Consider the following 15,502-nt stretch of genomic DNA (forward strand, 5'->3'; position numbering starts at 1 on the left):
CAATACCAATGCACATATGGTAGAGGTGACTAAAGACGTAAACGAATCAAATTATTTATGAGTTATTTGAAATTTTATTTGATAAAAATTTGTTTGAGCTTCTTTAATGAGATTCGCTAAGATAAACAAATCAAACTCAAGTTTTACAATATTCGGTTCGCTAGTTCGTGAACATGTTCGTTAGTAAATTCATGAGTCATCTTTTAAATTAAAAAATAATAGTTTTGATATTTGATTTATTGATATTTAATATTAATTATGAAATATATAGTAAAATCTATTAATATAATAAATTTACAGATTTTAATAAGAATATTATATTTTTTTCTAGATATATAATTTATTCATTTTAATGAATTTAATGAAAATTTAAATATATAATTCATATTTATTAATCTCGTTTAGATTCGTAAAAATTTGAATAAGATCGTGAGTTATGAATATATTCGTTAAATAAATTTCGATCTCGACTCGATTATAAACGAGTCAAACTCCAATATTCAAGAATTTGACTCGATTCGATTGCATCTCTATTGATGGGAGCAAGGATTCTAGACAATCGATATTGTTGTTCATTTTGTATCATACGACCAATGCACATACGATAACAATGACAAATGAAGATTCCAGATAACATATGCTAGCCATTATATTAAAAATGTGTTGGCTTGATCTTAACCATTGATTAAAGATCGGATATAACTGGTATAAAATAAGAGTGTAAACTCTCATTTTGTATCAATAAAAAATCAATAATAATTTGAATTTATGACTTTCCTTGTGACTCTTTGACAGAAATCCCCTTTTTAATTTTTCTACTTCCATTTAGGAAAAGTTTAAAAATTATTGTCATTCAAACTAAGTTAGGTGGACATGGGATCATGTAGTATTTTTTTTTTTTTTGACAGAAAAACATGTAATTTTATTCAAATCGGAGTAAGATCCTCGATTACAAGCTTTACTAACCAAATAGGAAACTCTCCACAAATCCACACGAAAGGTGAGGAAGAAGAAATAGCAAAAGAGGCTAACGAGTACGCAACACCATTTGCGGTGCGCAAGAAATGTTCTAATTTTAAATGGGCATGAGAAGCCTCAAGTCGAATTTTTTGGCATAAAACCCCAAAAAACAAAATTCAATTGTATGTAAACAACAAAAATTGTGATTAAAAATGGGTGAATTTAATGTTTTCAACGCTTAATCGGGTATCTTATTCGTTTTTAAAAAGATAGATTAAAGCATGGTATTTAATTCTCAATAAATAGGATGTTGGATTTAAAATAAAAATGATCAGGTACCAAAAAAACCCGACACCAACTCAAAATTAATAATTTTGATTTGGGTCATGAGTTAAACCAAATTAAAAAAGATTGAGTCTTTCTCGTTCAAATATGTATATATATATTTTTTGATATGTTGTTCATCTACCATGTTCACCTCCGTGTCCATCAATGAGATGAACTTGTCTATTGGATGTGATAAATTATATCCAAATTATACTTATAATATATGAATATCACCTCATTGGTGTTATATACACCCCGCCAATGATGTGTCACTCATATATTAGATGTATAATTTGGATATGTTTCGTCATATCCAATATATGAGTGTTACATCATTGGTGGACACGATGAGTGAATACTATATCAAAACTATATATATAGTTATGATCCATATGTTCTAAAGATCTGAGTCGAGCACAATAGTTTTTCATTTAACTGTTAGATTTTTAGTTTTTGGTTAGAAAGTTTTATGAGGTTAATAGTTTGTTCACTTCTACACTCATGTATATAAACATGGAGAGATTGATCAAATTAATATATTTTGATTTCCTCTCATAATTATCGGTGTATAATCTCTTCTACAATGTAATCCATACACATGTCAACGAGTATTTCACATATGATGCAAGCACTTGAGACATGAACTGCTTTTACAGCCGAAACTAACACAATTGTTGTATGGGGTGCAATCTTGTTGGAATGGATTCAGAAAAGAGCAGATGTTAGAAAAGCGCTGAAAATAATCCTGAAACAACCAATAGATAAAGACACAAATACAAGAAAAGGCCAAATGCGTTAAATTAATATCTTTTAATTTCCTCATATTTATCGGGCTTAAAATCTTTTCTACATTATAACTCATACACATGACAAATTTTTGTGTGAGTTGCAATCTTGTCGGAGTGGATTCAGAAAAGGCAAAAACTTGTGTGAAACGGTCTCACGGGTCGTATTTGTGAGACAGATCTCTTATTTGGGTCACCCATGAAAAAGTATTACTTTTTATGCTAAGAGTATTACTTTTTATTGTGAATATGGGTAGGGTTGACCCGTCTCACAGATTATGATCCGTGAGACGGTCTCACATGAGAGTCACTCTTCAGAAAAAAGGGCAGACGCGACAGAAGCGCTGAAATAAACCCGAAAACAATCAATGGATGAAGAAATAGATACGAGAAAATGTCCATTGCGACAAAGGTGTCGAAATATAAGGCACTCAGAGTTGCCAAAATTTCGAACGCAACACTTATAATTTTTTATCTGGAAGTAAATAATGTTTGGCAAGATCCAAGATAGTCTCTAGGAGTCCATACTATAAAATATTTGTTTTAAATAATTATGTGTTTAAGCGGAAATTATTTTTATCATTTAATATATTATACATACTAGTGATATTTTTTTTAAAGGTTTTTTTTTTAGTTTTATTAAAATTAATAATATTAATTGTGCATTCTGTAATCTCGAAATAAATTAAATCAATGGAAAATGGAGATGGCGGCAATAATTTGACTGGAAAGATTCGTGGGTGAGCGTCACCGATAAGAGGGAAGGACGACGCCCGATTCTTCGGGTACTAACGAGTTATGCCTAGCCGGGATTTTTAGAAACCAGATTAAACTGAACCACACTATTAAAATGAACAAAGCCACGTGATTTGAATTGATTTTAAGTCGATCACGGTTTGAAATTATTATATGTTCATTACAATCGAAAAAAATTTGATTTCATTTAAGTTTTGAATAAAAATAAATCAGTCGAACCCATTACAATAATATAAAATTTTATGTAATAAATTTGTTAATTTTTTTGATTTTTCTTGGTTATAGAAATATATTATTTGATTTTTCGTTTGTATTGTCCATTTTATTGATTGTAGATTTTAGTCTAAAAAAAAATAAGAACGTCCCTAAACTTTTATGTTTTTTTAAAGATGGATAATTAATTTATTTATAGTATTTTACTTATAATCTATTTCATGATTAAATACAATGCTTACTCAATTTCTATCAATTGTCAATTGTCAATTGTTAATTTTTCTTGATTGCATTATTTCATGTACTAATTAAATAAGAAACTCGAAATTTAAATTGAATAATCCTAACCAAGATTAATGGAATGGTTTGGTTTGGTTTTAAAAAATTCATGGTTTGGCTTGGTTTGAACTTTTATGAAACCAATATGATATGGTTTTATTCAATTCTTTTTTGTCGAACTAAATCTTAGTTGAACACAGAACACCCCTAATCATGGGCTCTTCCGGATACGGTAAATCTACTCTTCCAGATATGGTAAACCGAACTAAATTGTAGTTGAACAACCTCAATAATTGATTTGATGCGGTCAATGATAATCGAACTAGTAATACGGGCTCTTATATCAATTGTAAGATCGAATGTTATAAGCTTTACTAAAAATTATAGTCGTTGGTAATAATGCAACTCAAATATTTTAAAATATACAACATCATTTTTCGATCACTCTAGTCAACAAAAATAATTATTGCATCCAACAAAATGCCTTAAACTTTCCATTTATAATTAAAAATTATTAACAATGTAGTTTTTATATGAAATTAAGGAAAAAAATTGCATCAAGACATGAACTAGGCAAATGACAACAAGAACATTATTGAATGCATGTTAATGTTTGCATGTTAATGAATTTCATTAAGTTATTAAAAGTCTATGGAAAATTTGAATACATATAGAATTTTATAGAGTTTTTAAAAGTCAATGTTGAATGCCACTTAACTTTTTAAAAGTTTATGAAAGTCTATTTTGAATACCACTAGATTTCTAGAGAATAAGTAAACATCTTAATTAAATACATTTAGACTTTTAAAATCAACAAAAGTAATTAAAAGTCGATAAATCTCCTATATTGAATACGTACACACCCGTAATTATACTCTATAATTATACTTTATAATTACGTAGATATATGCAACAATTTAAATTTTAATGCATGTATCATCCCTGAACGCACCTTGAATCACGGCGTAATTTTATACGTCCAATTCTTATTCTTTTTTTTAAAAAAAAATAATAATATCTGAGATTTATGCGATAATTACAATTTACAAGATGTCAAAAGGCCATCATATATTAATATATTATTATTTATGTAATGAATTTTTTTAAAAAAGCCAGCTGTGCCAACAAAAACCTAATCCTTTCTTTTTTTTAAAAAAAAAGAGGAAAAAAAATACTCTTTTTGCAGCGACACAGTCGGTGCTTCATGTGCCATATTCTATCGCCAGCGAACTTATGGACCTCCTGTCTCACACTAAAACACTTGTTATACATTATTATTATTATTATTATTATTATTATTATTATTATTATTATTATTAAATTAGGAGTTGATATTACATTCTGTTTTGTATTAACTACGTTTCACTTTATGTATAAAACATATTCACAAATAAAATATAATTAACAAGAAATAGTGTGTAAACATGAACTCTATTTGTGAAATTCGTTAATTAAACCATAAAAAAAAATTTCTTTATTTATTTTGTTCAATCAAACTCAGGGAAAAAATTGTATTTAGGTTAGTATATGCTTAATTGAAGTAATTTTTTTTTTTCATAGATGGAAATATGAAGATAGGAAATGTGATTTCCCATTAAATTTCTGGAATCCATAAGAATATTTTCCCAATATTATTAATAATTTTATATTGTACCATAAATATTATGATGTGAACATGATTAATAATTAATGAATGACCTATAACCACCACAACGTAACAAAAAGTAGAGTCCAAAAAGAATAACCTCAAGATAGTGGAGCACGTGGCTTCCCAATTGGAATTGTACCATAATCTTTTTTTAAAAGGGGAAAAAATCTCATGGTCGTCAAAATGCACTAGGAGATAAGAAAATAAAAAAATAAAGCACTATTATTTAAGAAAAATGTATATATATATATATATAACTAGAAAAGAAAAGAAACTGAATTTATTAATTAATTTCATGTACATGTGACTCCACGCACACGGCCAGTAGCAAAATAATCGTCCAATAATAATCTCACAACAAATATATAAAACAGAAGCGCAGCTCTAAAATTAAATATGAAATGAAAATACAACAATATGATTATCCCAAAATAATTAAAATCAATAACTTTACTACATAAGAAAAAACAAAACAAAAAAAAAAACCCAACAAAATAACTGAATACATCTCATCCGTCCACGAGAAAGCAACGAGATGGACCTACGTCCGGAGGAGCTCCACGTCGAAGTCCTACATCAAAGCCACGGCAACAAGTGCTGCCGCGACAACCGTTCCACCGAGGGCGGCTCTGCTCACAAAACCATTATTCGACCCATCTGCCGGAGGCTGATCGGCGGGTGGTGCCCCGCCGGGTGTACCCGGCGGAGGAGCTGTCTTTGGTGCGGGAGATGGGGTTACCGGTTTCGTAGGAGCAGGAGACAGGGAAGGTGGTGTGAGGGGAGCCGGAGACGGAGACGGAGACGGGGTTGGCGGGGCAACCGTTGGCGCGGGTGTTGGAGTTGCGGTGGGAGAGACCTGGGGTGCGCCGACCGGAGCTTGTGCAGTGCAGGAGGTGGCGAGTAGGGAGAGGAGGAGGATAATCTGCAAGCAAGCCATAGCGTAAGAAATGAAGAGAGAGATGGTGGAAAGGTGCTGGGAGAAACACTGTAAAGTGGTGTGTATAAAAAGAGCCAAGAAGTGGAGAGATTATTATATAAAAATTATAATTTGATAAGATTCGTTGGGAAAAAAAAAAGACTTATTAATAAAGGTGTCTTAGCAGGGATGCATGTGTTTGTGTATCCGTTGGGAACAAATAATTTAATATTTAAAAAAAAAAAAAAACTTTTACAGAAATCTTTTCTTTCGCTTTTATGTGTTAATATTGACTTTTTCCCTCAAAGTTTGATTGAAATTGGGTGGCGAACTTAACACTTCGTTTCAAACTTGAAATTGGAGTAAGATAAGCTATAAATGATTGTCAATTATAGTGTATGGACAATAAATTTTTTTTTAAAAAAAGGAAATGTATTGAAGTATACGAGGTGTAAATGAAAAGGGTTACGTTTTACATACCGTAAAGCTCGCCATAACAAATTAAAGTTGGTGCCATGTCTTTATTCTTTGAAGCTGTGGTCTCCAAATTCTTTAGGTTGTTCAACAAATTCCCAAAACATGCCAGCTACGTAAGGAAATTGGCCATTGCTGTCAACTTCCAAGGGCTGCTGAAATGTCATTATTCTCCTCTCAATAATATATTGTTCCCCAAAATAGATTTAATTTTTAAAATAATGATATTAAATAATTTCTTTTTTTATCTTTGATAAAACGACGGTAAAAGATTATTTTTTTTATATACACTATTTAGACTACCTAGACTTGAACTAATGGGTCTCGGGCCTCACTTTCCCGCTAAGCCAATTAATGAATCATTCGCATTGAATAATTAGTATACAACTTATGTTTTGCCACTATCTCTCCCCAAACAGCAACTAAAATAATTAATTAATCAACGAAAAATGGTATCGAGTCGTGACTTTAGGTATATTTTAATCTTCATTATGAATTTATTCAACACTGATTGAATTAACGTTCCATGTATGATGTATAATTGCTGTCATGACAAAGACACAGCTTGTCACAAATTATAGGTTTTTTCTGAAAAATGTTATATTCCAGATTTCTATTTTTTATATGTATTTATGAATAAATAATCGATATAAAATAGAAAATTTTAAAATATTTTGGAAAAGCAACCTCTGCGTGTAAACAATAGAAAATCGGGTTTAATAATGATCTTGATTGGCTGTAGGATTAGCTGTATCCTATTCATTCACATCTTTAGTTAAAACCGACCCACTTTTTTAAATTTTTTTTTAATAAAGTTAACAACACTATTTGCACATTGTCGTATGTCCTATGGTTTGACTCGATTTAATTTTCTTGGTTAAATATTACTATTTAATCAACTGTAATATAATGGAAATTATATATTTAAATGGCACCAAATAATTAATGTTATGGGTTTCCGAATGCATAAATTGCTGGAGAAAGCGGTGTTTTGTCTAAGGCAAAAACTTGTGTGAGACGGTCTCACGGGTCGTATTTGTGAGACAGATCTCTTATTTGGATTATCCATGAAAAAGTATTACTTTTTATGCTAAGAGTATTACTTTTTATTGTGAATATGGGTAGGGTTGACCCGTCTCACAGATTAATATCCGTGAGACGGTCTCAGATGAGACTCACTCTTTGTCTAATTATTATTTTTACATGGTTGAAAATTAGATTACACTTTTTTATTAAATTAATAGTAACCAAATCAAGTCACATGGACAGATATTTGTGGCATGATGTTTCCTGTATATGTGTGTGTGTTGCTTTAATTTTTTATTTACCGATAAATTGGAGGCAAAAAAAACTAGTGGAAAATGGATAATTATAAATTGGATAATTAAAAATTGCAACATAAAAAAATGTTACCTTAAGGCCTCGTGTCTTATCTTACTATTTTATTAGAGAAACCATCTTCGTGAAGCCTAAAATATAGTTCTAGTGTGTCTCATGTGAGACCGTCTCACGGATCATAATCCGTGAGACTGGTCAACCCTACCCATATTCACAATAAAAAGTAAAACTCTTAGCATAAAAAGTAATACTTTTTCATGGGTGACCCAAATAAGAGATCCGTCTCACAAATACGAACCGTGAGACCTTCTCACACAAGTTTTTGCCTGGTTCCTAATACACCCTCCTATAAATGGTAAGATAAAATAGAAAATAATACTAAAATGTAATTTGCCTAACCCCGACTTCTTTCGGCTTCCCAAAAATGTACAACTTAAGTATCATATAGTACAAGTACTTCCATTTTCCTTCATAGTGGAACGGTTTTTCCTTTGCCAAACACGGAGAACGAAAGGCCAAAACCATTTTTCAGTCATCAAAGTCAATTCCGATATTTCCCTTGGCCTCCAAGAACAACTTAATTTTTCTTCAAAGTTGGGGTCATCGTCAACATTCAGATTTAAAATTATTCTTTTTTTTAATTATCAAATTTAAAATTATTCCAAATATACATTTACTAATTTATAATTTAGAATGTTTTTATCATGTTATAAATGTTAACATCATATATACATCATTTTCTTCGATTGCTTTTTAATATATTTTAAAATTGTTATCATTGTAAGAAAGAAGGCGAAATATAAAGAAACAAAACATGTATGCTTATAAAATTATTAATATTTAAAAACGGCTGAACTTTATTGCAAGATCGAACAATTTGAAATCTGAGCGTATAATTCAAGGTATGTGATAATTGTTTGTATGAAATATAGATTTTTGCAATCTGTATTTAATCTCCCCTATCAAAAAGTCTGATGCTCAATTTCTCAATGTCTATGTCTTTCCAATTTGAGCTTGCCACACAAAGCTCGATATCTCTACTTTCTATGATGAATTCTTTGTCTTGGTTTCTTACAGATGTTGCCGTCTTACGATTTTTTGGAAAAATAAATTAGATGATTATGGACCAAGTACGCTTTTAGTCGTGGTTTGTTTCGGAAACTCGATTTATTGGAAAATTATGTTAATTTTTTTTTTTGAAGAATATTGTATTTTCGTCAATATTCTTTAATATCGTTCAATTACTTGGTAAAGAAGAATTATTTTAGCATTTTTTTTCTATCACGTCACTATTTCTTTTATTCCACAGTTCATGCAGATCATAGAGTTTTAAGTAATTTATCGATGTAGGAAATTATTATGTATTAAATTTTAAATAATATTATAATTTCTGAAAAAATGATATATGAGTTATATATCATATGGTCTATACAATATATTTTTTTATATGTAAAATGGATAATGATATTTATACTCCAAATATTGTCAATTGCACTGTATTTTGAGTTATTATATTAAAAATGGGCAAAATTACCCTTTGACAATTCTTTTTGACATATGAAGAGAACTTATAACCTTAAAACTATTACTTACTTTTGAAAAATAAAATTATTTGTCACACACAACCATTTTTGAAAAATAACACTATTTGTCGTGCACACGAAATTACCAGTATAACATATTACATAAATATTTATATTTATATAATATTTTTTTACTTTTTGAAGTTCTTATTTTCTTTATGATATTGTATGAAATAGTATATAATTTTATTTGTGGACTTAATGCGTTATTTATTAGTTGAAAATTATTTATTTCCCGAAGAAAATGAAATTTATAAGAATCTTATATCATATTCGTATGCATAATCACTAAAAATCAAACTACAGTTAAAAAAATCATAATTTGGAATTCTAGTGTGGACACTCGTACCTGGAATCATGAGTCCGAAGTGAAATTCACCGGTCACCCACTCACTCACGAATGTGTAATGCCACCGGTAGCACCAGTTTCCCAGTGGGTATTCATACATCGAATTCCTTTTCCCGACAAATCCATGACCCGGTAAAACTCCGGAATTTGTTTTAATTTTGAAGAGTCTCCTCATCTCCTTCCTTTCCAAAAATTATTTCGAAAATGGAGCATCCCGCGACCAAAGAAGAAAGCAATGGCCATCTGAAGAAAGATTCGGGTCAAGATCCGAGACCGGTATCCGAACCCGAACCCGAACCTAATCCGAAGCCTGCAGGTGGAGTTATTGCGGATAAAAACGACACCAATGTCACCGTAGATATAGATTTGAATGAAGGCAATAGCGGTGCCAAGGAGAATAGTAAACCGGCTGCGGGGGTTTTGAAATCGAAGAAATCGGTGCGTTGGAACGAGGAATTGGTCATGGAATCGGCGGTGCCGAGGGATTCCGATCGTGGATCCAGCAATCCCTCCGTAAATTACACGCCAGCGGCTTCCGCTTCCAGCAATTCCTCTTCATTTAATTTCAAAGGTTTGTGAGTCTCCATCTCTGTCTATCTGCGTAATTACGAAGTGTTCGGTGCTGGTGGATTGGGTTTTTGTTCGTAGATTTTGTGCTGGTTACGATTGAATCGAGGTTGATCTTCTTTTTATGCTTTATATGTTTTTGATGCGTTGATATCGTCTCTGAATTTGCCGATATTGTGCAGTTTTTTATTAGTATTTTTGTTGCAGTTATGGGGTTTGAATTTTGTGCTACCAATCATAATTTTCCTAAGAAATGTGGTACATTTAGCTCAAGGTTGATCTTTTTTATTTTTGTTTTTTAACCTAAAGTGTCATCCTGTATGTTTAATTATGTTGCGGATTGCGGAAGTTGTGAGCAAAGAACATCGATGTCTTCCTCAGCTTTCTTATTGGAGGACTGAATTGGTTGGGTTTTTTTTTTTTGCCTTAGATTAGACTAATTTCAACTCAATGGTTTGGATTGCTGGATTTCTATAGTTGGTATGATGAAATTGTTTTGATGTTGTATTGTTTAATGATATATGTATTTTGACTGAACGTTTTTGTTTTTTTGGGTTCATAGAGACCATGGGTAGTGTGAAGGATGTACTGGGGCGATGGGGGAAGAAGGTGGGAGAAGCGACAAAAAAGGCTGAGGATCTTGCTGGGAACACATGGCAGCACCGTAAGATTTTATTTTCATTGTTTTGTATAACTCATTCACTATATTTTCAAGCAGACAATTTGCTGTAGTTCCTTTAACTTTGAAGCGATCTTTTGCAATACATGGAGTATTTCTCTCTTTGGCAGCTTTTATTTTTACAGTTTCCGTCAGTGGCCTACAAATATGGGTGTTGCAACATGATTGCATTTATTTCTTTCTTCTTGAAACTTCGTACCCATAAAAACCAAAGTTAACATCATTTTTCATAGCCGCACAAACCAATTTGGTATTCATTTGATGTTCTCAACTATCTCCGTAGCCCCTCGATACTAGGCAAATAAATAAATATATGTTTACGTATATTGTAATTTGATGCCTGCATTTTCATGTTATATCCATTCAATCTCCTAACCCTCTTTTAAGAGTGTAAGATATCCATTAAAAGCTTGACTCGATCTTGACCCATTTACACCCTTACCCTCTTCTTACATTGATCTTTCTTAGAGCTTTTTGACACCCTGCACCACCTAGCACTGTTGGTGGCTTAAACCACCTTGACTCACCACATTCACATACGTGGCTAAAGATTCATTAACCATTGCTAAACATGCACAGCCAACAACTAGCACTGCTAAGCATTCAAATTTGATAATATATGTATGTTAAGACACTTCGTGCTTATGACTGCGTGATGCTGCGGGTATCTTCAAATGATGAGTAGGACAGTCAAGTACGTATGCAGCTCAGTTGAATGGATTCATTAATCATTATAATAACATAGGGAAAGTCTTTTATTATCCCTTGGATAATCTTTTCAAACATTTCGCTTGTTTCCATTTTGTTTCTTGAGAAATATAATCTCCATTGTGGTTGGTTTTTGAATAATTGTTGTGTAATATAGTTTCTTACCCCTGTTAGATAATATAATAATAATAATAATAATAATAATAATAATAATAATAAAGACACAAGGCCACCCTCTTCCGTTCTTTCTTTTCTGTTTTGTTCAACTACTTGTGGCATGGTTGCTTAGATTTTCTTCCTTCCTTTGTTGGTTTTGTTTTTTATGACTCAGTGAAAACAAGCCCTAGTCTAGCTGATGCTGCCCTGGGAAGAATAGCACAGGGAACAAAGGTTCTAGCTGAAGGCGGCTATGAGAAAATATTTCGACAGACGTTCGATACAGTTCCAGAGGAGCAGCTGACGAATTCATATGCTTGTTACCTGTCCACATCAGCCGGTCCAGTCATGGGGATTTTATACGTCTCTACTGCAAAACTTGCATTTTGCAGCGACAATCCATTATCATACAAATCTGGCGATAATACCGAATGGAGCTATTATAAGGTGTGATTTATTGTTCTATCAGCTGTGTGCCTTGGGACTGAATATATTAGTTTACCATAAAATACTTCAGCATTCTCTATGCAAGCACGTTTTATGTTTACCTGTTATCCTCATCCTTTCGTGTATATATTTGTCTTAGCATTTAAGTCTCTTATGCACATATTTTTGAACAGGTGGTCATCCCATTACATCAACTGAAAGCTGTGAATTCTTCATTGGGTAGAGCCAATAAAGCTGAAAAATATATCCAGGTTATATCTGTTGATAACCATGAATTTTGGTATATGGGGTTTTTGAATTATGATGGAGCAGTGCAATGCTTACAAGATGTCTTACAAGCACGGGACACCCAATCGGTGTAGGCTTAGTCCAGGTTCCAAAATTCACTACAAAAACTCTGAGTGATCTTTAGATAAATCACATGTTTTTTTGATGTACCCTTTGGTCCTATACTTGGAATTTATTTTGTGCTAACATTTCGTTTGGGATATCGTAGAGGTAATTAAGCCGTCATCTTGGATCAGTTTACTATTATTAGAAGAATGCACAGAGTATGTGTCAGTTCTGCTATTTTCTGGATTAATTCTTTAATACTTGAGCTTAGCCTATATGCTTGAATTCCAACGCCTCACTCTGCTCTCGGTTATTTGAGGGGTTTCATTAGTGTTAGCCCCAGTTTTAATCTCTTACTTGATCTGTCAATTAATATGTCGGTATATTATGAAGTAAAACGTAATGTGAAATTGCTGCTGATATTATGAAGCACTTACTGATCTTTTATCCTAAATGATTTTGTTTTTATTTTCATGAAATCAAATGAGATTTTGATATTATGCTACGTTATATGCGGCTAAGTGGTTTCGATACATTACAATTATAATCATAATGTGGTAATACTACAATAATGTAATTAAGAACATATATTTTAATTAACATTGTTGAAGAACATAATTTATAAGAATCAATACATTTCTAAATTTATTAATAATTTAATAAAATTTATATATTATATATATGATCCCATAATAATTTCATTCAAAAAGTACAAGTGATTACAGTGCGCAGAGTTTTGAGGAACATAATTGGACTTCGGTCACTGTTCGGAAAAAAAGAACCAACCCAATCTCTTTCTCTACATTTTCAACATTTAAACCCTAATTTTTTGAAAGCAAGATTAAGAGGAATTTGGCGATTGCCAAGTATGGTGATGGGCATAAAGTTGCAGTTTTGTGTTTGTTTGTGGAATGGATTTTAGTGGAAGGAGCATTTGAGACTGTCAGCCCAAACATGGCATTATTTTAAGCAAGTCTTAGCTTTATATAGTGTTACTATTTATAGCTTTCATCATCTACAAAATGGGACCCCACTTTTCAAAATATAATCTGTTATTATATTCTCTGCAACCATCACATGCATCATAATTTTCCAATATTTTCATATTATTTTCGCTGTTTTATGCTCCTTAACTATTTGGGGATTTGAGATTTGATATATTCTTGTTAACTTTGTATTATATTGTAATTAATCCTGATTAATTTGAATATTTGAACATATTTATTATTCATTTTTGGATAAAATATAGTATGTATATTACTTTGAGTCTTGCTGTAATTTTTTACACAATTATTAAATATATTATACATTATGTAATTAATTTGATAATGCTAGGGTATTATTATTATTAATTTTTTTTTTTTTTAAAAAGAAACCCCTGTGTCCTATGACGAGGCAGTAGTATTGGTAAATATCACATCCTTTGCTTCACATGCTATCCATATTCTTAGCTGTAATGAAACGAGAAAAGTTGAAAAGAAAGCAAAAGGAGACATATTATATGTACGTGCCACATTTTAAAATTTAAACGATAGTATATATCATTTGGAGGGCTTGATAGTTTTTTTTTTTTTTTTTTAAAAGAATTAACAATTATGCTGTGAAATGCAACATAAACATTTTTTGTAAAATAATAATAAAAAAAGAGAGTTGGAAGTATTCAATTTGCAGATAGGGTTGAGAGAAAGGGCAAAAATGAGATGGTACCCCTCACACCATACCATTCCCCTTTACTTCGTATTGTCACAATCTTTGTTCCCTTTTTCCCGTAATTTTCTCCCCTTTTATACCAAGCACAGCAATTCCCTTTGGACCCTCCCCCTCCCCTCCATTTACGTCTATCGTGATGCCAATTCATTATACTTAATTCCGACATAATTTTTCATTATTATGAATATGAGTTGTATGGCATTTTTTGCAACTACAAACTCTAAATAAATAGTTAAAACTTTTGTCTCCGGCCTAACCTAGTTTTTGATCACCTACTTTTATTTATTATTATACATAAATGGGGAAAGAAATGGTCTTTTTTGTCTATATTCTCTGTATTAACTGTGTCGAATTAAATTAAAGCGTGTGATATTAACTAGTATATCGGCACACACATTGAGTGTTTGTATAATATATATTTTTTATATATAATTAATCCGATTCATATTTAAATATAAATTATGTCATAATCATAATTATAAAAATAAATAATGAAATGTTGTACTGCAATTTGACTTGATCATGTTTATATGCAAATAATACTATAATTATAAAAATTAATGAATAAATAAATTACAAATTAAAATAATGAAATAAAAAAAAACATGATTTTTATTTAATACACTTACACTTAATAACAGATAATAAATATATAAAATATTATTATTACTATTATTATAGTGAACATGAAAACATCGAATATAAAAACAATGATTCTATGTTATACCAAAACTTTCGATATATTTGTATAAAATGTTAAATATCTCACTTCGAAACAAAAAACACTAACAGACATCATATGTTTGTTTTGAATTAAGATTTTCGTGATGATTAATATTATTACTATTATTGTGAATATAAAAAGAATGATTCTATGTAACATGAGAGAAACATTTTTATTGTAATTGTACACAATATTAATAACCCGAACATTTCAAAACCAAAAATACCATGAACTCTCACATTAATTTTATTTTGAATTAAAATATTGACACGAATATCTTGTATCACGAGTTCTTCTCCAATATATAGCATAGAGACACCCATAAAAAAAAAACGAGGTTTCGGGTTTTGAGGAGACGTGGAAGTTGCAGTGTTAAGAATGGGCAAAGAGATTGCATGATTGAGCTTTTAGGTAACGTGTGACAGAGAATGGAAATGACACAGAGTTTTTGCCATTTTTCTTGTCTCTATACCACTCCGCTGGGCCGGGCTCCAACCCCTGGGTCTTATTTTCTTATGGCCCATTACATATGTCAACATCCAATAATATT

The 15,502-nt window shown here is 31.2% G+C and overlaps 1 protein-coding gene across 1 annotated transcript; it reads left to right on the forward strand.

The window, feature by feature from the left end:
- The first annotated feature begins 9,743 nt into the window (after positions 1-9,743).
- Positions 9,744-12,977, forward strand: LOC140826318 (putative GEM-like protein 3). The gene is made up of 4 exons (XM_073188542.1): positions 9,744-10,199; positions 10,758-10,859; positions 11,914-12,185; positions 12,359-12,977. Exons 1-4 carry the CDS (start codon positions 9,833-9,835, stop codon positions 12,545-12,547), a joined length of 930 nt encoding a protein of 309 aa, XP_073044643.1. The 5' UTR covers positions 9,744-9,832; the 3' UTR covers positions 12,548-12,977.
- Positions 12,978-15,502: the final 2,525 nt, after the last annotated feature.

This window comes from Primulina eburnea, chromosome 3, assembly GCF_022965805.1.
Source record: "Primulina eburnea isolate SZY01 chromosome 3, ASM2296580v1, whole genome shotgun sequence".
Taxonomy (NCBI): Eukaryota; Viridiplantae; Streptophyta; class Magnoliopsida; order Lamiales; family Gesneriaceae; genus Primulina; species Primulina eburnea.

Excerpts from the sequence above, each read along its gene's own strand:
- LOC140826318 (XM_073188542.1), top strand. The coding sequence starts at position 9,833 with ATGGAGCATCCCGCGACCAAAGAAGAAAGCAATGGCCATCTGAAGAAA. Across the intron at positions 10,200-10,757 it reads CTCTTCATTTAATTTCAAAG|AGACCATGGGTAGTGTGAAG; the intron begins GTTTGTGAGTCT and ends TTGGGTTCATAG. Across the intron at positions 12,186-12,358 it reads CCGAATGGAGCTATTATAAG|GTGGTCATCCCATTACATCA; the intron begins GTGTGATTTATT and ends ATTTTTGAACAG.